Source organism: Pteropus medius, unplaced genomic scaffold, assembly GCF_902729225.1.
Source record: "Pteropus medius unplaced genomic scaffold, Ma_sr-lr_union100, whole genome shotgun sequence".
NCBI lineage: Eukaryota > Metazoa > Chordata > Mammalia > Chiroptera > Pteropodidae > Pteropus > Pteropus medius.
In genome coordinates this window covers 2,213,092-2,235,022 of record NW_024340701.1, presented here as the reverse complement: position 1 = coordinate 2,235,022, position 21,931 = coordinate 2,213,092, and the positions used below count along the sequence as shown (strand labels likewise).

General features: G+C 34.5%; 1 protein-coding gene across 12 annotated transcripts in view; it reads right to left on the bottom strand.

Annotated features, from left to right (window-relative positions):
- The window catches only part of MAST2 (microtubule associated serine/threonine kinase 2), a 178,475-nt gene that overhangs the window by 66,343 nt on the left and 90,201 nt on the right, over positions 1-21,931 (bottom strand). For 7 of the 12 annotated variants that reach the window (XM_039884734.1, XM_039884820.1, XM_039884751.1 and 4 more), the window contains exon 5: positions 960-1,154. The exons of 4 other annotated variants lie outside the window; for them this stretch is intronic. In XM_039884734.1, coding sequence (XP_039740668.1) covers positions 960-1,154 — 195 coding nt within the window. Of the gene's footprint in view, positions 1-959; positions 1,155-3,980; positions 4,046-21,931 lie in introns of those variants that run through there. One more of the 12 variants, XM_039884838.1, reaches the window with a different exon arrangement.

Here is a 21,931-nt window from a genome sequence, read left to right as displayed (position 1 = left end):
TTATATCAGTAGCCTTCTACCTATAGCTAGTAATCCTGTTGATCAAAGTCGGATCATGACTTCTTCTGCTTTAAACTCTTTAAAGGTTTCTCATCTTGCTCAGCATAAAAACAAAAATCCTTATAATGACTTTAAAGTTCTACTTCATCTGGCTCCCCACTACATCTCAGACTTCATTTCCCACCTATTATCTCCTAACTTACTCCACATGAGCTTCACTGGACTCTGCTGCACAAAGAACACATGAAGCAAGCTCTTAGATCAGGCCTTTGGCAGTTACCTTTGTCTCTGTCTGAAACACTCTCCTTTCAGATACCTCTATTCTGGCTCCATGACTTCCTTAAGTTCTTTGCTCATATGTCGACTTATCACTGAGGACCTCCTTTACCATCTTATATAAAATGACAACCTTTCCACCTTTATTCTACTATATTTTCTCAGTATCACTTATCTTTATCTGTTACATATTTACTCATTAACTTGTTGTCCCCCTCCACTAGAATCTAAGCTCCCTGAGGGCAGGGACTTTTATCTCTTTGTGTTCATCATTTTGTCCTGCATATCTAAAACAGTGCCCAGCACATAGCATACACTCAAGTACTGTGATTTTCAGCAATCTGAACAAATCGCTTAAACTGTTTTGGAATCAAATTTTCCTGGTGTGTAAAATGTGGCGTTTGAACTATTTAACCTTTAGAGAGCTCTAGCATTCTGTCATGTTATGCCTCTCCTATTGAGTGACTGCAGTCAGGATGGGCACACAACTATCTACTAATAGATATCCTACTTTCTCCTGAATGCAGCAGCAATCTGTAAAATTCCTTTTACACTTCTCTACAACAAGGCCATGACTTTTACTCAGTTTCTCCCCGTTATTAAGGAGAAAGGTTTGGATTTTTACCTATTAGGCCAGAAGCAAGCACCCAGACCCACGATTACACCATAGCAGGTTTCCTTACCTCCACTGCAGTGGGCGGCTGGAACAGGGACTGCCAGGACTGCTATGGGCTTGTGGGTTCAGGAAAAAGGCAAGAGGAGAAGCAGCCAGAGCACAATCAGCACTATATGGGACTTTAATGAGGGATAGGGCTGGAGCCGATGTGGGTGAAAAGAAGTGCTGGTTTACTTCAGATCCTCGGCAAAGAGTAGAGATTCTGACAAGGTATCACAGTAGAAAAGGCAAAGTCAGTGATCATTCTTAACCAAAAAGAGACATCTTCAAAGTGGGTTAATTTAGGCAACAGGCTTAAGAAGAGTAAGTGGTCAAAAATCATTCTCAAATATCATATCTCAGTACCAACGTTGGTACATAATGACCATTGAGACTAAAACTTAATCTACAGAATTTAAATCAAGAAGTTAAGCATTGGGTATTCAAAGTATTTAGAATTGGCTTCTGGGAAAATATTGCACATTTACTACAACTTATCAATGAGCAAGCAATAGGTAATATTTTGTGTTCAATGACTAAAACTTCCTAGAAAAATGTTTATGTCCATAAAAACATTCTCAATAGTTTATAAATTGTTAGATTATATCTATAATAACACTAACTTATTTAGTTAACTTTTACTGAATGAGTATATCAAATAATGTTACTTAACTCTGTATAATAAATTTTACTTCTACTTAAACTTTAGTTTTCCAGGCTACTTTTTTCCCCTAAAAACAATCTAACTATCTTGATGTGTTAAGTCCTAATGAAGACTATTAATAAGATCATTAGATTGAAGACAGACAGATAGCAAATATAGATTTCTACTTTGTTGATGATTGATATGTCACAGATGATGAAAATAATTGACAAGTCCACAGCATTTAATGTACAACAGTAGTGGCATGGCTTTCTATACAAATATCCTATTAAACTACAATATTTTGTTTCCAAGATTTAAAAAAAATGTGCAAGCACCTGATCTTTTTAAAATCTTAGCTTTCTGTATTGTTATTACTAACTGTTTAGATATGGCTATATGACATTCTACTTATGTTTAATTACATATATTTAAAGGAAATCTTCACTGCCCTACATATTATCCCTCTAGCTGGCTTCAGCATATTTCTCAGAAGAGCACACAATATGAGGACATAATAGGACAGGAAAGCAAAGAGCAGAGAACTATTTAAAATTACAGGTGTGCCCAAATTTCCACAAACTTAACATATTTTTTAAAATTATAAGAAGTAAAAATAGTAATTTCTGATTAATTTCTCAGAGAATTTTCACCTTTCTAAAGAGCTATTTTGAAAGTATACATAAGCTAGAGCTAATTAGAGCTAATACAGTAAGACATTAAGTTCTTGTTAACATTGCTTATACAAATTTTTAGAGACTTAAATCTTATCACATAAAATGAGGCTTCAGCCATTTTGGTGAATATATAATTAGGATTATAAAAATTTATGAAAACCAAATCTCATTCTCCTTTTGTTCCCAATTACCACTCTGTAATCTGGTTATACAGTGGGACTAGAGTCTAGAAAGTATTGTTTGAAAAAGTTATAGTAATTTGTAAACTATTAGCTCCTCAAAGGGAATTTTCTTAATCTAAATTCAAAGTCACTAAAACAGATACAATGATTACCAACACCAGTGCATGGAGAGCATGATTTTTGACTACTTATGTTTTCTTAAAACGACCAATTCAATTTAAAAATTTTCAATTTTGCTAATTAGTCATCTTTACTTTAAATTGCACTTTAATTGATGAAGCTTAAGACTTAAATTTCTAGTCTTAGTATGAGAATAAACCTTTTTAAAAGTACAGTCAACTCTTAAACAATGTGGGGTTAGGGGCATCAACCCCTGTGTAGTCAAAAATCCGTGTATAACTTTGACTCTCCCTAAATTTAACTACTAATAACCTATTGTTGACTGGAAGGAAGCCTTACTAATAACATAAATAGTGGATTAACATATATTTTATATATGCATTATATATTGTGTTTTTACTATAAAGTAAGTTAGAGAAAAGAAAATGTTATTAAGAAAATTATAAAGAAAATATATTTACAGTATTTTTTTAAAAATCGCTGTATAAGTAGACTTGTGTAGTTCAAGCCCATGTTGTTCAAGGGTCAACTGTATGCCAATCCTTCCAATTATATACTTCGAACAAGTCTGATTTTCCAAGGTCTGGTAGAACCGTTAATTCAGTCAATAAGTATCCATTAGCACGGAAGGGTTACAACTCAAAAGAAGCGCACCGAAGAAGCCATCTACTTGAGTACGCCATGCTGTCTCTGGATAAGCACTCAAGTTCAGGGGAAGAAAACGGTACTCCCTCTGCCCTGTGAGTTACAGCAAGGCAGCTGATCACTAAGGTAAAATGAATTTTAGGAAACTTCTTCCCCTGGTTCCCTAATTGCCTGATAAAGTCACTCAGCACCTCTTCATTCAATGAGCCTATCGAGCTCTTAGAAAAGCTACCCTGAAGTGGAAGAAGGATTCTTCCATTTCCCAGCTTTGAAATCCTCACCTAAGTACATTTCTGTTTTAGCCAACACAGAAATAAAATTCAGGTCACACCTTAAAGAACTCAGGCTTAGGTAGATCTGAGGTCCTGAGCTGGCAGGCCAGGAGCAGAAATACAATACCCCTTCTAGTCAATGAAAGAGGTGCTTTCATTTCCATTTTTTCCTCACATTTATGGGGCTTGTATATGCAACTTTGACACTAACTTTAAACATCTGCTTTCAAGGGAGGAAAAAAACCAATCCCTCTTCGTTGTTAATCCAGTTCCCCAAGTATCTATGAACCCCTAAAATAACATCAAATTCAATTTTCAGAATTAGAAACCCCATCTGTCCCTGCCACCAATCACTGTTTTGACCTTGAATTTATGAAGCCAGCTCAGCCCTCTTCCTGACAGACATCTCAAAAGTGAAGTCTTTATCCAAGTAAATGAAAGTGTGTTAACTGTCATTAGTTCTTTTCCTGACAACTGCCAGTTTCCACTCAGAGACCCCAGCCTCCTTACTGAATCCGCAGGCATGGTGCTCCCAGTCTCTCTCTCCTCCGTTTCATCATTTTCCTGGCTACTCAAACTTTTGCCCTCTTATACTGGAGTCTTGGCAGGAAGTTCTCTCACACAAGGGTTATGCAGTCTAAAAGCCAAAGGAAACTTACAAAGACTTCCCAAACTTAAGAGAAAAATTAAAGCACTTTTCTTCAAAAACATAATTTTCAGTCCCCACCCATCCCCCTTATGCAAAGATCTAAGAGCCAGGAGGCAGCAGTGAGAGAGTGAGGAGTCCCAGATCCCAAATGAATCAGCTGTCCTCTGATCTGCCTGACATCATTCACACTCAGCCTGTAACAAATCAGAGTCCCAGAGAGCACCTTGTTTCTCCTCAGTGACAAGCACCAAACTCCCTCCCCCTAAGTAAATTGCAACGTCCAAGCCTGAGGCCTGACAGCAGCGAACACTCTGGCAGAAAGTGTACATACCATCTTGAAAACTCACCCTGTGACAGAAATACTATTAACTCAGAAGGCGTGGGCCAGAATAGAACAGCTGTTGCAGTGGGCCGGGGATTGGAAGGCAGTATTTTAAGGATCTCAAATCGTTAAATTAATGAGCTACAGCCATATGGGCATTTCTGCAACATTATACACTCTCAAACCCAGGCTTGTTGAAGATGACAGAGCCTTAATGTTAGGGCTTAAAGCACTGTCATTATTCAAATTCTTAATTTGATTAATCAATTTAAGTAAATTCTATACCCCTTCTTTAGACAAAGTGCAGCACCATTTTTTATTCAATTTCTACTACTCTCTAATCACTTGAATAACCTTGTGATGAGAAAAGCCATAAGGAAAGGTAAGAAAATAAGCCCAGAAACTAATTTTATTTCATTAACTATTAATGAAATCGTTTATATGGCAGATGTTATACAAGACATTGAGATAAGCTGCAGAAGGACTCTAAAGGTAAGCTAGTGAACTTTTGTATGCTTTGGTTTCTCCATCTGTAGAATGAAAATAATTAAGGTACTTAATATATAGGTTGTGGTGAAGATTAAATGTGAAACAAAAAAGTGCCTAGCACAGAGGAAGTGCTATGGAACTGTTAGTTGTTATTATAGGTCTTGTCCTCCAGGACCTAGCTTCCAAATCTAAAGGAGGAGATAAGCCCAAACGCGTAAGAAACCATCTGACAAAATACAGCCTGACCTGCAGAGAGCCAAGTTACCAAGTAAACTGTGGAGCTAAACACTGACAGCTAAGGGAGCCAAAGAGTAAGCAAAAGTCTTGGTTCCCTGCTCCAGAACAACTCTGATGAGATAGCTCCTCACGTTCATCTAGATGACAAAGTATGTCAAATTGTTTTTCTGGGATAACATTCCAAGGATTAATTCATACTCCAACCAGTGCTTTTTAAACTGCAGGTCACAATTTTTCAGTAGTCATAAAATCAATTTAGGAGGTCAGGACCAACATTTTCTTAAAAGGGAAATAGAATGAAATAGAATAGAGAAAAGAAAATATCTAAGTGATTCACACATAGTAAGGGTAAGAATTGTTTGTGAAATTTATGTGTTTGTAACATCTATTACTAAAATTTGTACAAATGCAAACACATGTGATGGGTTACAATGTAAAATCTATGTTATCAAGGATCATGGTCTAAAAAATGTGAAAGCCACTGTTCTAATTACCCACGCAAACTCATTCCACCTAGTAGCTACACTTACTTTTCCTCTTCATATACTAGCCCAATCTCTAGCCTCTCACAGCCCCTATTTCAGAACCCCATTCTCTACAAGTCTTAAAATGGAAATGTTCTCTCAAAAAAATCTAACACCTCTCAACAAGCACAAAGTCACACTTTGGGAAAGTCTCATGATGATATTAGGGTCCGTCACAAAGGTCCACATTCCCACAACTAAGAGACTATCCCCTACTGAAGTCTATCCCCATCCCAAGCCAAGGCCATACATTTAAGGCAGGACCCAAAGTTTCTACTCAATATTCTCCAATTCTCTAAACCCCAAGACTAGACTACCAAACAACAACAACATAACAGCAACTAATATTTATAAGTACTTACTAAGCACTCTATACATAATACCCAGGTAGTCCACATCACAGCCCTATGATATACATGCTATTATTATTCCCATTATTTTTTAAAAATCTGTCCTCAACTGAACTAAACTGAAGTAACCTCTAGAATCAATGTTATAAACCACTGTGCTATATATAATACCTTTCAGTAAGAGATTCTGACAACAACAGCAAATAGATTTCTCTATAGCCTGCTCTGCAATAATAAACTGGCAGAATAGAGAGAACACAGGGCTCCTTAAATAATGCTAAAGTTGGAAAATGTTTGATTTTTAGAGAATGAGAGTCATATCTTATGTCCTTGATCTGATCCAAAGAAGATATCACTCTTACTCCCAGGGTTTAACACATCCCCACAGATGTGTTAAACTTAGTGACATTAGAATCCACTTGTGCCAATGTTCCTGTGGCTTTGTCAGCACTAAGAAAGCTTAACGTTTCCCTGGGACTGGTGGCAGCACTCAACAATTTGCAGTATGAGAAATGAAACATCTAGCTTTTCTTATTCATTCACATATGTCTTGCCTGACCTTTAGGGCCAGGCAAGAAAGGTCTCTGCCATGGGCTTCTCACTTTAGAGGTTCTGCAAAATAACACAAATACAAAAATTAAATTCATTAAAAAAATGGGGTGGCTTCTGAAACTTGTCATCTAGCATTATGCAATGGCAACATGAAACCCTAAAAATCCATTCCTGTGACTTACAGGAATGTAAGACCCCAGGAAAACACTTGTCCACATTTTTCTTTACACGTCTTTTTTTAAAAAGAGCAACCATGTCAGACTGCTGTTTATGGATTGTGAATCTGTCTGAGATTATAAAGTATTTGAACAGCAGAGGGTCTTCGAAGTAAGCAAAAAGGCAAATTAATTAGCCTGTCAAATCCTTCTCAGATAACACGAATGTAATAAATTTCTTGGCTAATACAAGTTTTGCTTCCAAATAGAGCCAAATATCCATTTATTTTTTTCCTTCTGTTCCGACTCATGGTTCTAAAGATATTTATAATTCTGCTCAGTATTCATAACAGAGATCATGGCAGCTGAGGAACATTTTGCAGAATTAAGGAATTCACATTACTGGTAAGTGGATTTATGTTCAAGGTTAGCCATAACTTATGTCAATGCCGGAGATCAATTGTTATACTGATAGTTGAACAATGAATGCTAAAATTACAATTTTGTTTTTATAAAAATTTGTACGTAGATGCATCTAGAAATCACAAAAATTTTAAATTTAGTGTATTTATGTAATTTTGAATATTTAAAATATAACTTTTTGAAAGCATAAAAAATTTCAGCTTTTTATACTTACTTTATATTTTTGATAAAAATATACTCAAACCTGTTACTTTCTGAATACAATTACATTTTATTTTTAAAACCTATAGATCGTTATAAATGAGTACAAGCTGTGATTATGACAGACAAAATAGGAAAGTAACACTTAGGAGAGAAAAAGAAATAGCAAATCTACAAATGAGTTGGTCTGCTTAAAGCTGAAAAAAAAAATCTGCTAATGAAAGTGAATGGACTTCACTTGCACACAGAAAACACACATACAATTATTAGCACTGAAAAAAGATTAAATCAACAATAAATAAGCCACAGTATTCAGAGAAGCCAAGTAAATGTCAATAAAGAATGTCGGTATGATTTTTCTTAAAATAATATGGTCTACTCAATATTTAGCCAAATTCAAAGATTTTTTTCCTCCTATGGTTTAATAATAAAATAATCATAGAAGACCATGGAAAACTTATAGATTTAATGTAAATGATTGTGAAATTTAATACTAAAATAGATGTTGAACATGTTTGATAGATAAAAATGAAATAAATGAAATAACTGGCAAGGATAAAGATTTAAATAAAATTATTAATTTGGTTATAAAATAAGAGAAAAAATCATACCTAGATTTTTAAAAAGTAATATTACTCAGTTCTATAGATTATAACAGGGACAAAAGTCATGTTAAACAACTAACTTTGTTATACGTATTGTTGAGTTAAGAAAATGATGAGGTAGAAATGAATGAGAATTTCATTAGCTTTACACTTGATGCAAAAATTATAGGATTTGACTTATGAGAGAACTAAAGGAAAAAACTCAATTTTAGGCATTAAGATTGTCAAACTTTCATCTGCAAGTACGACAAAGTAAATGAAACAAAAGCAGCCATTCTGCTACAAACCACCATAAAACTAGACAAAACATATGAAGTAACAGTTTTCAGGCACTAGGGAAAGGCAACACAAGAATGCAAACCCAGAAAGAAGAGAACCTCAAATGCTGAGACATTCCAATTGTCCCAGCTCTCTACCTGGGAATAATTTTCTTACAATGGCACAGAGCTAGAGTTCAAGCAGAACGCAGCAGTTCTGGTAAACTGAAGAGGCACAGCTTAGAGTTCAGGGCAGCTAATCAAACACGCAGTGCACATGCATCAAGAAAGACCATATACTAGGCCAGAAAAGCAGTATCGAGAAATTTCAAAAGGAAATCCTATAAATTATGCTGTCTGAAAAAAGAATTAAATTCAAAATCAATTACATTAAAAAAACCTTCAAATTCTCTCAATATTTGAAAATTAAATCACTCTTCTAAATAATCTATTAGTCAAAGATGAAACAGAAAAGGAAATTTGAAAACATTTTATATTAAATTATAATAAATATACAACATATCAAACTTTATAGTATATATCAATTTAATCCTCTACATTGAAAACTTAAAAAGCAAATTAAATTCATATTACAAGAAAAAATAAAAACAGAAATCAGTGATAGAAAAAAATAACAAAACTGAAAGTTGGTTCTTTAAAAATATTAAAATTAATAAAAATCCTAGTGGCACAATCAAGAAGCAAAAAAGAAAAATCACAAATTACCATTCTTAGGAATAAAGATGGGATATCATGCCAGGTCAACAGACAGTAAAAAAATGAGAAGATCAGGAACAACTTATATCAATAACTTATATAACAAAAAAGCTCAAATAACATAACAAAAAGCTCAAAAATGCCTTATTTAAACTGACTTAAAATACAGACAATATGAAATATGCTAAGTGACATAAAAGGACAAATATTGTGTGATTCCACTCATATGAAATACCTAGAATAGACAAAATGCATAGAGATAGAAAGTAGAATAGAGTTTACAGGGACTGAGAGAAATGAAGACCAGAGAGTTATTACTTAAAGGGTACAGAGTTTCTATTTGGGGTGAGGAGAAAGTTTTAGAATTAGATAGTGTTGATGGTTATACAATATTGTAAATAAACTAATGCTACTGAATTGTACTTGAAGATGTGTACAATTCAATGCCAAATTTTAATATATGTGTGTATATATTCTTATCACAATTTTTTAAACTTAAAAAATTAATTCAAAAGGGATGAAAGCCCAAACATAAAAGCTAAAGTTATATAACTTCTAGAAGAAAACATTGGAGAAAATCTTCATAATTTTGGGTTAGACAAAGATTTCTTAGATACAACATAAAAACTCACAAATTGAACATCAAAATTAAGACCTTCCGCAAGCCATAGACTGAAGGAAAATAGTCACAATATATCTGACCAAAAAAAAAAAAAAAAAAAAAATCAATACCTAGAATATATAAACAACTCCTGAAAACTCAATTTTTAAAAAAACTCAGTTTCTTAAATGGGCAAAAGATTTGAGCACACATTTCACAAAAGAAGATATATAAATGGCCAATAAGGACATGAAAAACATCATTTTTTATTTGGAAATGCAAGTTAAAACCACAATGAGATACCACTACATACCCACTAAAATGTCTAAAATTAAAAGTCTGACCGTAACAAGTGTTACTACGGATGTGGGCCAACTAGAACTTTAATATCGTTGGAGTATAAAATGGTACAAACATTTTGAAGCTCATGTGGCGGCTATTTACAAACTTAAACATACACTTATCATTTATTATTTGGGGGAGCCAAAAAGAACCAAAGAAATCTAAGTTTGGCTCTTTCACTTTTTAAAAGATTAAAAATATCTTAGTCAAAAGAATTTCCACATAGCAGATACAATGAAAGTGACACACTGCAATAAAACATAAGGAAATTAAAACAAGAAAATGGAAAAAGTATTTTTGCATGATGTATTCATTTTCTATTGCATAACAAATTACCATACCATAGCCACTTAAAACAACAAAACATTATCTCGGAGTTTCTGTGAGTCAAGAATTCAAACAAAGCTTAGCTTGCTAAGTCTCTGCTTAGGGTCTCACAAGGCTGCAATCATGGTGTCATCTGGGTTCCATTCTCACATGGAGGCTTAGCTGGGAAAGAATCTACTTCTAAGCTCAATGAGGTAGTTGGCCAAATTCATTTCTCTATGGCTGTGGGACTGAGGGCCCTCGCTACTTGATGGATATCAACTGGAAGCTACCCTCAGCTCCTAGAAGCTACCGCAGTTCCTTGCCACATAGGCTTTTCTAACATGGCTGCCTACTCCATCGAATCAGTACAGTATCTATGGTAAGTCTGCTAACTAGACAAAGTTGCATATACCATAATATAGTCACAGGAATGATACCCCATTGCTTTTACTATGTCCTATTGGTTAGAAAAACAAGTCACAAGTACTGCCCACAGTCAGGGGGAGCAAGACTACACAAAAGTATGAACACCAAAAAAAAAAGGTATGAACACCAAAAAAAACTATGGGGGTCCCCTTAGAGTATGTTTACCATACATGACTATGAAGAAGATTCACCAACAAATAATCCCAAACTGATTTTTATAGACTAGACTGCATGAGGGCCATTACAGATCAAGGTTTAGTCTGAACATACTACTATGTTTGGTTTTCTTTAAAATATCCCAGCAGTGAAAAGATTAAAGAAGATCTGAAGAAATGTTTTATGGCCCAATTGCTTTAAGAGATGGTGAAATTGCAATATCAGATAGCAATTTCTAAAATAACATTAAAATATTGTATAATATCTTCTGTGACAATAATAATTTATCACAAGACTCCATTACAAAGTCTGATGTGTGAAATTCATAGTTCGTTTCTAAATCTATGTATTAAGATTTTTTTGACAATTCCAATTTCTACTGCTACAGCAGAACAAATACCCTCTAAATAGAACTTAACTTTTGTTTAATCTAAGAAACAGAATGACTCAAGAAAGTTTATTAGTTTGGTATTATTGACAAAATAACAATTAAAAAATTTTTAATCTATTTTATTTAACCTAGTATATTCAAAATATCATTTCAATATGTATAATAAATAAATATATAAAATAATTAACAAGGTATTTTACATTCTTTTCACCCCGTTTGAGATAAAATAACAAAACTTATAAGAAAATCTTAATTACAACATAGTGATTTTACTGAAATAAAGCCAGGAGAAGTATGGACATTTTAATAACTTATGAAGACAATAAAGGGTCTACCTTTAGACCCTTTATTGTCTTTATAATAAGGGCGCTTTATTGCTCGAACAGATGAACATCTAGATGGGTGCAGTATTAATTAAACTGTCATTTTGCCAACTTTCAAACATATAAACACACAATAGAATATACGGATGTCAAATTATAATGTACACCTGATCAAACTAAAGAGCTTCTGCTCAGCAAAAGAAATTGTCAACAAGGTAAAGAGACAACCATCTCAATGGGAAAATATATTTGCAAGCAATGCCTCCAATAAGGGCCTAAAATCCAAATTACACAAAGAACTCATACTACTCAATAACAACAAAAAACAAACGATCCAATCAAAAAATGGGCAGAGGACCTGAACAGACACTTCTCTCTACAGGACATACCAATGGCCAACAAATAATTGAAAAGATGCTCAACATTGCTAGCTATTAGGGAAATGCAAATCAAAACCACAATGAGATACCATCTCACACCTGTTAGAATAGCTATGATCTAGATATGAAATGAAACATTTCATATCTAGATCAAATGTTGGAGGGGATACGGAGAAAAAGGAACCCTCATACACTGCTGATGGGACTGCAAATTGGTACAACCACTATGGAAAACAGTATGGAGGTTCCTCAAAAAATTAAGAATTGATATACCATATGATCCAGCAATCCCTCTACTGGGTATTTAGCCCAAAGTCTTGAAAACTCATATCCGAAAAGATATTTGCAAATCGATGTTCATAGCAGCATTACTCACAGTGGCCAGGACATGGAAGCAACCAAAGTATCCTACGATAGATGATTGGCTAAAGCTGTGGCCCATATATACAATGTAATATTATTCAGCCATGAGAAGAGATGAAATACTGCCATTTGCGACAACATGGAGGAATCGCGAGATAATCATGCTAAGCGAAATAAGCCAGACTGAAAAAGTAGAAAATCACATGATATCACTTATATGTGGGATATAAACCTAAAAGCAACAAATGAACAGGACAAACAGAGACTCAGGGACATGGACAATGGACTAGTGGTTACCAGAGGGTAGGGGGTGGGAGAGGAGGGGAAAGGTAGACAGGGTAAAAAGAGTCAACTTAAGGGGGTTGGGGGAAGATGAAGTGGGTAAAGGGGATCAAATATACAGTAGTTGAAGGAAACTGGACTTTGGCTGGTAATCACACAATAGAATATATGTATGTAGAATTATAATGTACACCTGAAAATTATATAATTGTATTAACCAATGTTACTCCAATAAACTTAATAAAAAAAAATTGATAACAGAAAAAACTGATAACTGACAAGTTATAACATCTGTCTGGTTCCCTTATTAATGATGAGGTTTTCATTACTCTTTAAATGTTTCATTTCATATCTAGATGAGAGCCATGATTTTATCTTTTTTAGAAAATTACCCATTAAACAGTGTTAGAAGTCTTCCACCAAAATGCCCAATGGTTTCACCTCACGGAGTCACATGAGAGAAGTGCACCTCATATGTAGGCTGCCCAGGAATGTCTTGGCTTCCAGAGGTAAATCTTAAGTGGTGATATAAAGTTGGATTCCAGAGGTGAATCTGAAATTTATTTACTCTCTAATTTTTCTAATTTTAATTTCCTTCTATATAATTGGGTTTTGTTTTAGGTTTGTTTATGGCTGATAAGTTACTCCTATTGGTGGCAGCAATGACTGAGATACTGTTTTCATGATCTGAACATTCTCAGGTACATGCCCAAGAGAAATGAAAACATATTTCCATAAAAAGACTTGTACATGAATGGCCATAGCAGCTTTATTCACAATATCCAAAAACAGAAAACAACCCAAATATCCATCAGACAAGTAGTGGTGTATTCACACATGAAAATACTAAGCATTAAAATAAACAAGAGTATTGAAATATGAAAGAAGCCAAATATAAAAGAGTAAGACTGTATGATTTTTCACTTATATGAAATTCTACAGGCAAACATAATCTATAGTGCCATAAAGCAGATCAGTGGTTGCCTGAGGCCAAGAGATGGAAGAAGAATTGACTACAAAACCATTCAAGAAATATTTTAGGGTAATAAAATGATTCTACATATTGTGGTGGTCGTTGAGGACTCAAAAAGCTTACTTCTATGGGTTATAACTATCAATAATAACTACTACAAATGGAAACAATTTTTTATATTTGCTAAAACAAGAGATTAATTTCTCACAGTTCTGGAGGCTGGGGAGTCTAATAAGATCATTATGCTAGCAAATGTGGTTCCTTGTGAGGGCTCACTTTCTGGACTGCAGGCAGCCACCTTCTCATTGTGCCCTCATGGCAGGGAGAATGGCAGGGTGAGGAGAGATTTCTTCCTTTTCTTATAAGGACACTAATCCCATCATGGATACCCCACCCTTATGACCTCATCTAAATCTAATTACCTCCCAAAGGCCCCACTCCAAACACCATTGAAGTGGGGGTAGAGCTCCAACATATAAACTTTGGGAGGACACATTCAGTCCAAAACACTACTTAACAAATAATCCCCAATCTTAGTGTCTCAAAATATATTTAACTTTCTTGGTTCAGTTGGTTGACTGTGATTGACTGGATGGTCTGAGCCATTTTTAAATGTTTATTTATTAATTTACTTGAAGATAATGATAGATGCATTGCATGTTAATATCATCTTACTATTATTATAAAATCAAACCTGACCTTGACAACCTCCTAAGAACTGTCTTCAAGTGTAAATACATTTCGGAAAATGAAGGAAAATAATGAATGAAACTTGAAAAGTGAATTTTGTTTGCCATGGTTAATACTACCATCCCATAAGTCTGAAAAGCTATGAACTGAATCTTGGCAAAATTTGTTCAGTTTTGATAAGCCAGTCTCCTTGGTTTACTGTTTATTGCCTTTGCTTACGACAGTAAAGGTTAATCTTGTTTCCTGTGTAATATGCCCAGATAGCAAATATTTTGTGTCTTACTAGAATAACTTTCTTTGCTTTATGCTGACTTATTTTGTCCTTAATTATTTAAGAAAGCAAACAAAATTTCCTCATAAAAAAAGTTGTGGTTATTCAAAAGTGTGTTACCTTCTATTTACTTTTAAATGTTTTATTGTCACCTTGGTTAAGTAACCAGGTATTGTTTCTCAAGCACCAACATTCCTATTTTAAGAGTTTCCACTGACAACTCTTTGAAGTTTTGCCTTCTCAAAATCGGATCCTAAATATAGAAAATAGTAAAATAAAACTTTCAGGATATTTTTACTACCTAAAACTATCTTTGAGATATCCCAGAGCATCTCTGGAAAAATCACAAGAATGGTTCTTTCACAATTATAGAGAGGTGCTAGAAATAATCAGGTTTGATTATTTTACTATTGGTAGGTTTCATGGAGAAAGCTGTCAAATCAGAAAAGATGTTCAGCCTTCCCTAGTTTAAATTTGTATTTAAATTTGTACAAGCAAAATGATATTCATATAAATAGTCTAGAATTTACATAATTTATGGAAAGTTCCTAAAGATTTGTCAATACCCTTTGTTGTCCATAATGTGCTTCTGTTTATGAGTCCTGACAATGTTTTGCCAGATTTTAGGAAACAGTAGTTTTGTGTTTTCAGTATTAAGTTCAGTTATTTAAATGCTTACTTGGTAACAACCTTACTACTAAAATTTGAATCTAGCATTTTCTAGGTTAATGGAGTTTTATAAAATACAGATGTCTAGGACTTACTCCACATTCATTGAATCTTTTCACTTTATATCCTTAATGTAATCTTGATATGTTCTTGGTATTTACATTATACCATTAGATTATTATATGTAATATATCAAGATATTTTCCTATGTAAAAATTATGTCCATCCATGTTATATAAACCAGATATAATTTTCACTCTCTTTTTTGAAAAGAACTACTCTTAAAGATATTTGCTAAAAGTTTTTTGAACTGGCTTTATTATTGCTTTGCACGCAACAGAAACAACTTAATCCCCTTGTTAGTTGCATTATTCTGTTATTAATTCTCATCAGAACATTCACATTTAAAAGTTATCTGTAATAACCTGACCACAGCTATTTTAAGTCCCTGTCATTTAAAGAGAGATTTTGTTTTACACTGATACTAGTCTGAAGGCTCTGCCATCAACTAGAAGCCAGAGTCTGTGTTCTCAGCAAAGGATTGTCTCAGAGCCCCATGGAAAAGGACTGTAGCAGGTATTTCAAACTATTGACACATCAAAGAATAGACTCTTGGGCACAGGCTTCTAATGCCATTGCTTAGACAGCTGAACAACTTCCAGACCATTCCAGGAGACTGAGTCAGAATTTCCAGAACTCTTTTTAGTCAAGAAGCAGACTACTTACCTAACATCCAGTGAAATGAAAATTAATTACACAGGACTGAACGAACTAATGAAGGATGATTTGTAGTTGTTTGTAATATTGTCTTAAAGTCTATTTTCTGTATATATAAAGAAGCCTGTTCTCTTCTTTCTTAAGCTATCTAAACCTTTAACATTTTAGCAACCTTTGCTGTTATAAATGAAACATTCCTGAGCCATTCCTGTTTCTCACTGACTCTCTCTCTAGTGAGATTTAAGAAAGTCTTACCGAATTACCTTACTGAATCTCCTTAAAATACAATTGTGAAAAATGCCTACGCAACCAAAACTTTGCCTGAAATGTCATATTTGAGAATGACACTTAATCAAGAATAATAAGCCACTTTTAAGGAACTATGGTTGACTTTATGGAGCCAATACTTACCAACCCTCCCAGAAAAACTGACTTTGTATAAGGTCCAGACTTAGAAATGATAAGGAAAGTCAGTTCCTGGCAAGCCTAGCACCCTTAGGACATTTGAGGACCTCAATAAGAGTAGAATTCACCCAAAGTTATAAGTACTGCAGATGAAATGTGAAAGTTTATTAAACTTGGCTTTCTAACCTCAAAATACAAATAATAGAGGCTTTTAAAGTTTAATCAGATATTCTTTATAGAATTTCCAGCAAACTTAAGAAAGCCTATATGGCAAATTAACATTATTGCTACCCCTATGTAAATAACCAGGCCAAACTTGAGATCAACCTTGTTTTGTGATCAAGAATAATATCTGAGATCGCTTTAGATCAAAAGGGTGGGGGAGACTGTAAAGAAACTTGGTATAAGTAAAGAAAAAAGAAATAATCTTCTGATGGAAAACTATGTATTGTTGAGAGAATACATTATTTAATTCTAGTCTTTTATTGCCTTTGAGCTATTTTAAACTCTAAGTTATAGATAACTTATAGCAATGCAAAATAGTTCTTGTCTATAGATATGCAAATAAATTCTGCATAGCAGAAGTTCAATTGACTTCTCTTCTGCCCATAGAAAAATCAATTTTTTAACCATTTATGAATTTATTTCAACATTTCTTTACTACACACGAATGTGCTTCTTTCACTTTTCTTAACTAGCGGCAACATCTGCCTGATACCCTCAATTAACTCAATATTATTGAGTTAAATAAAATATTTAACATGTTTATTTTTTAAATCAATAGCTTTATGCAACTTTTTTTGTAATTTGTTATTCTGAAATTATACTTCTCAAATTGAGAGTATATTTTATTCTACATATACAACATATTTTATTTTACAGTTTGTAAGTTTTATTTAAAACTTTTAAACATTTATAACTCCATTTGTATTCTTGTCCCAGGCCACACAAATGTTAGGAACGAGCCTAAGTTATTGCCTGCTGTGTTAAACTCTATACTAGGCCCTAGAGACAAAGCATTGTACCATACAACATGGTACTGATCTCATGACACTTACCATCTGCTATGGACTGAACTGTGTCCCCGCAAAATTCCTATGTTGAAACCTTGACCCCCAATGTGCCTATATTTGAGAAAAGGGTCTTTAGGAGGTAATTATGGTTAAATGTGGTCACAAGAGTGGGGACCTAATCCAATAGCACTGGTGGCCTTTTAAGAGGAAGAAGATATTCTCTCTCATTTTCTCCCTCTCTTCTCCCCCAACCCCCACACACCCTAAGGAAACGTCATGTGAGCATACAGTGAGAAGGTGAAGAAGGCCCTCTCCAGAAAATGACCATGCTGGCACCTTGATCTTGGACATCAAGCCTCCAAACTGTGAGAAAATAAATTTCTGTTGTTTAAACCACCCAGCCTGTGGTACCCTGTTATGGAAGCCCAAGCCAGACTAAAAAGACTAAACAGACCATCCGATAGGAGAAGACAGACAAATAACTATTTATAATTGTAGTCAGAGCTATGAAGGAAAAGTACAGAATTTCATGAGGATACATTCTGGGAAAGTCAATTTAGTATAGTGACAGCAAGATACAGGCGAGGTCAGAAAAGCCTATCATAAGGTAGTGAGATATAAGCTGAGATTTGACAGATAAGTAGGAGCTAACCAGGTACAGATGGGAGAAAGAACACTCCAGGTACAGGAAACATACTGTGCAAAATATGTAGACAAAGACAGGAACCAGATTGTGCAGATGGTTTTTTGGGCCATGTCAAGATATTCAGGTGTGATCTTGTAATAAAGAATTCACTAAACAAGTTTAAATAAACATCTAATAATCAAATCTGTACTTTAAAAATTACTAGTTAGGAAATTAGTACAGAGGCAAGAGAGCACAATGGCTTGGACTATGTGGACATACCAGTGGTAATAGAAAGAAGTAGAGAGAATTAAGAGAGATTTGAGAGGTAAAACAGAAAGGAATCGTGAGTGTGAGGAACAGACAGGTAACAAGAATAACTGCTTTCTACCTTGAGGAAGTAGTACCATTAATAAGATAGAGAATAAGAAAAGGGTAAGTTTTTGAGAAAGACAATCCTTTCAGTTGAGATGTCTCTGAGATACCCAAACAGATTATAGTGAATTAGTAGTTGTGAGGTCTAGGCATAAAAATGTGAGGGCGATTAGCATAATAATAGTCATTCTTAACATAATAGTAACAAATCGGCTCTCAAGGATTTTCAATGTTCAGGTCCTGTGTCTACATACTTATGGTTCACTAACAGACCAAATGCATTTTTTTTTAACAACAAAGTGGTTTCTGCTGGGAAATTAGTGATGACAATTGCTCCATCCTTGCCAACGTCTACCAATTCCTGCCTTCCCACTGGAGAACCTATGTGAGGTCATTTCCTATACAAGCCCAATTTAAAAAGACTATTAATTATAACACAAAGCTATCATTCTGCTCTTCACAGTCCTTAAATTTCTTGATTTTCAAAGTCTATGGAGAAACCAAAGCCTTGTGTCAGGCATCACTGATACCACACAAAGGGTTTACTATGTGTAGCAGGTGGTATCTCTTTTTAGCACATTCCCCAGAAGCATTTATCCAAGCAAATACTATCAAATTCCATCAGAGTGGGAAAGTACATGATACTGTTTCATATGTCAGTTTCAAGGGACCAAGTTTGACACATCACATCCTTGAGCCCCAGGAACTCCTCCCTGCCCACTGCCTATCATTGCAGACATCTGGCATTTATTTTCATCTATTATCTGATGTCCAAGTCCACTTCCTAAATTAGTAAGTCTACAGTGCAGAAGGATAACTACCCTAAGGACTCTAAGAATAAAGGCCACCAATAGCAACATGCACAAGAGCACGCACGCACACACACATCCCATTGACAGTGCTACAGCTACCTCTTCACTCCTACAGTCTCTTCTTTACCTCCACTAAATGCTCACAACCTCAAAGAAATAAAGCAAAGACATTTCAAGAAATATGAGGACAATTACCTGAAGTTATAATGAGTATTAGAAAAGCTTAGCTTTCTGGGTAACTAGATATAAACACTATTTACATTGAGCTTCTAAGTGTAGGGCCTAGGTACTAGTGCTGAAATTCACAAACAACAAAAAAAAAACAATCCTATTTGAAAAGAATTCCAAGAGGAGGTCCCCTGCACAGAGCTGTACAAGGGAAGCCATTCAGAGCTATTTTAATTGAGAGAAAGCAAAATACAATACTTTTATGCCTTTAGTAAAGAAATACAAATAGATTTAGAACTTCATTTTCCTTAAATTCTTTTTCCACCAATATTATATTATGTACATTTTCAACAAGGTTATCAGCCTCCTCTAGAGCTGATGTTCTAGACTAGATTTTTTAATGCATTAAATAATATCCAGATGGGTTTACATATGAAATAACTTTCTAAAAATGAAAATGATTTAATTTCAGGAAGCTACATCTAAAATAAATGGTATGAGCCAGGCTAAAGAACTTTCATAACCAACTTGTCCCAACAAAGTCCTTATCATCGCAGGCCTGGATGTTCTCTTTTGCCATATTGGAATTTAGTTGCTCTCTTCCCTAATGTAACCAAAGCCAACCATGAATATTCTGTGGTTTTTCTAAGGCACGCTATTGTTCATTTAACCTGGTTTAGGATTTTACTAACCTGTTTTTCTTAAGAACTTACAGCTTCAAACAGATAATTATGGCCTAATAATAAAAACAATAATTAACAACTACCATTGTCAAAAGTAACAGGCTCTGAGCTAAATTCTATAACAATAACAAATTGCTAGTTTATTGCAGGCACTATACCTTATACTTTACATGCATAATTTTTTACAGATAAATTTGAGGCAACTAAAGCTACTGTTGGACAAACTGCAAGTACTCCTGTCTAAGGCCAGTACTTCCACATGTACTTTGATGTCCTCCATTTTTGCCTATTCAAGAACATTCCAACAATTGTTCCCTCCTCTCCTATATCAGCTTTTCCTTCTCTACTGGATAATATCACTGACATACAAACATAAATGTAATATCTCCCATTTATATTTTAAAGAGGGGAGAAAACTCAACTCTATAACCTTTTCCAGCTATCATCTGATTTCTATGATTCTTTCAGCAAAACTCTTCAAAAGAACAGTATATACTCATTAACTCCTCCCCCAAAATATCAGAAAAGGAACAAGAATTAAATGAAACACTACATGCCCTTCATTTAGATTTAACAACTGTTAACAGTTTGCTACATTTGCTTTTTTCTCTCCCTTCTCTCTCATTCTGTCTCTCCACCACACACACACACACACACACACACACACACACACATACACACTTTGTGTTAATTAGCTGAAAGTCAGTTGTAATCATCATAACACCTCCCTCAAACACTTCTACAATTAACATCCTTGGTCTAAGAACAAGGGAAAACTACCACACCATCGTCACATTAAGGATGTTTAACACCAACACAATAATATTATCTAGTAAAAGTTCACATTCCAATTTCCTCAATTGTCCCAATAATGTCCTTCAACTATTTTTTAAAATTCGAGACCCAACCAATAATCAAACATGACATTTATTCATTAGGTTTCTTTTGTCTCCAATAATTTAGGACACATCCTTAGTCTTTTTTTTTTTTTTGATCTTTCACAACTTCGACATTTTTTAAAGAGTCAAGGCCAGTAGTTCTATATATTAGCCCCTCAAATGGGACTTTTCTGATTATTTCTACATATACTCGACTGAGGTTTTAATGGAAATTATTACATAGGTAATTTTTTAATGGAAATTATTACATAGGTAATACTGTCTCCTATTCTCTTGAACCCCTTCAAATCAATCTTTGGCCCCACCTCTCATTAATATGGCTCGCCAAAGTCACCAAGGACTTCCCTATTACTAAACCCTAAGGTCAATTCTTAGTTGTTCACCTTACATAACCTGTCAGGAGTATTTGGCATACTTTCTTCTTCTTATGGTTTTGGAAACACCACTCTCTTCTGGTTTTCTTCCAACTTCACTGGCTGCTCCTTGTCTTTACTGATGAATTCTCCTTACTCCTAAATAGTAAATACTAAAGTGCTCTCAGGGTTTAGTCCTTAGATCTCTTTTCTTTTCTCTCTAGACTCACTCACTCACCAGGTCAGTGCTTCTCAAACTAGTTATGGTGAAGGACCAGGTGAAATTTTTAATGCATCACAAACCATTGCAAAATACAATAAATACGAACTAACAAAAATGATCAAATGCTTGAAGGTTACAACAAGGTCAAATTGCTTACTCTAGATTTCTATAATTAACTAATGCAAACCGGTAACAGTTTGTTACCTTAACCAGTAAGTTGACCACACTTGAGTCACACTTCAGTAGTTTATCTCATCCAGTCTCATAGCTTTAACTATCATCTATATACTGTTAATCACCAAATGCATACCTCTATTAAATAAGATTCCACCCTTGATCCCCAGATTCATATATACAATTGCCTTATCAACACTCCTTTTGGATGTTAAACACCAATGTCCTGATTCCTCCAACAAACTCCACTCCTGCCCCAAGAACAAAACTAACAATAACAAACTTTGCTCTACTCACAATATTCCCCATCTTGCTCAGTAAATAGCAACCATATACATCTAATTACTCAGCTCTAAA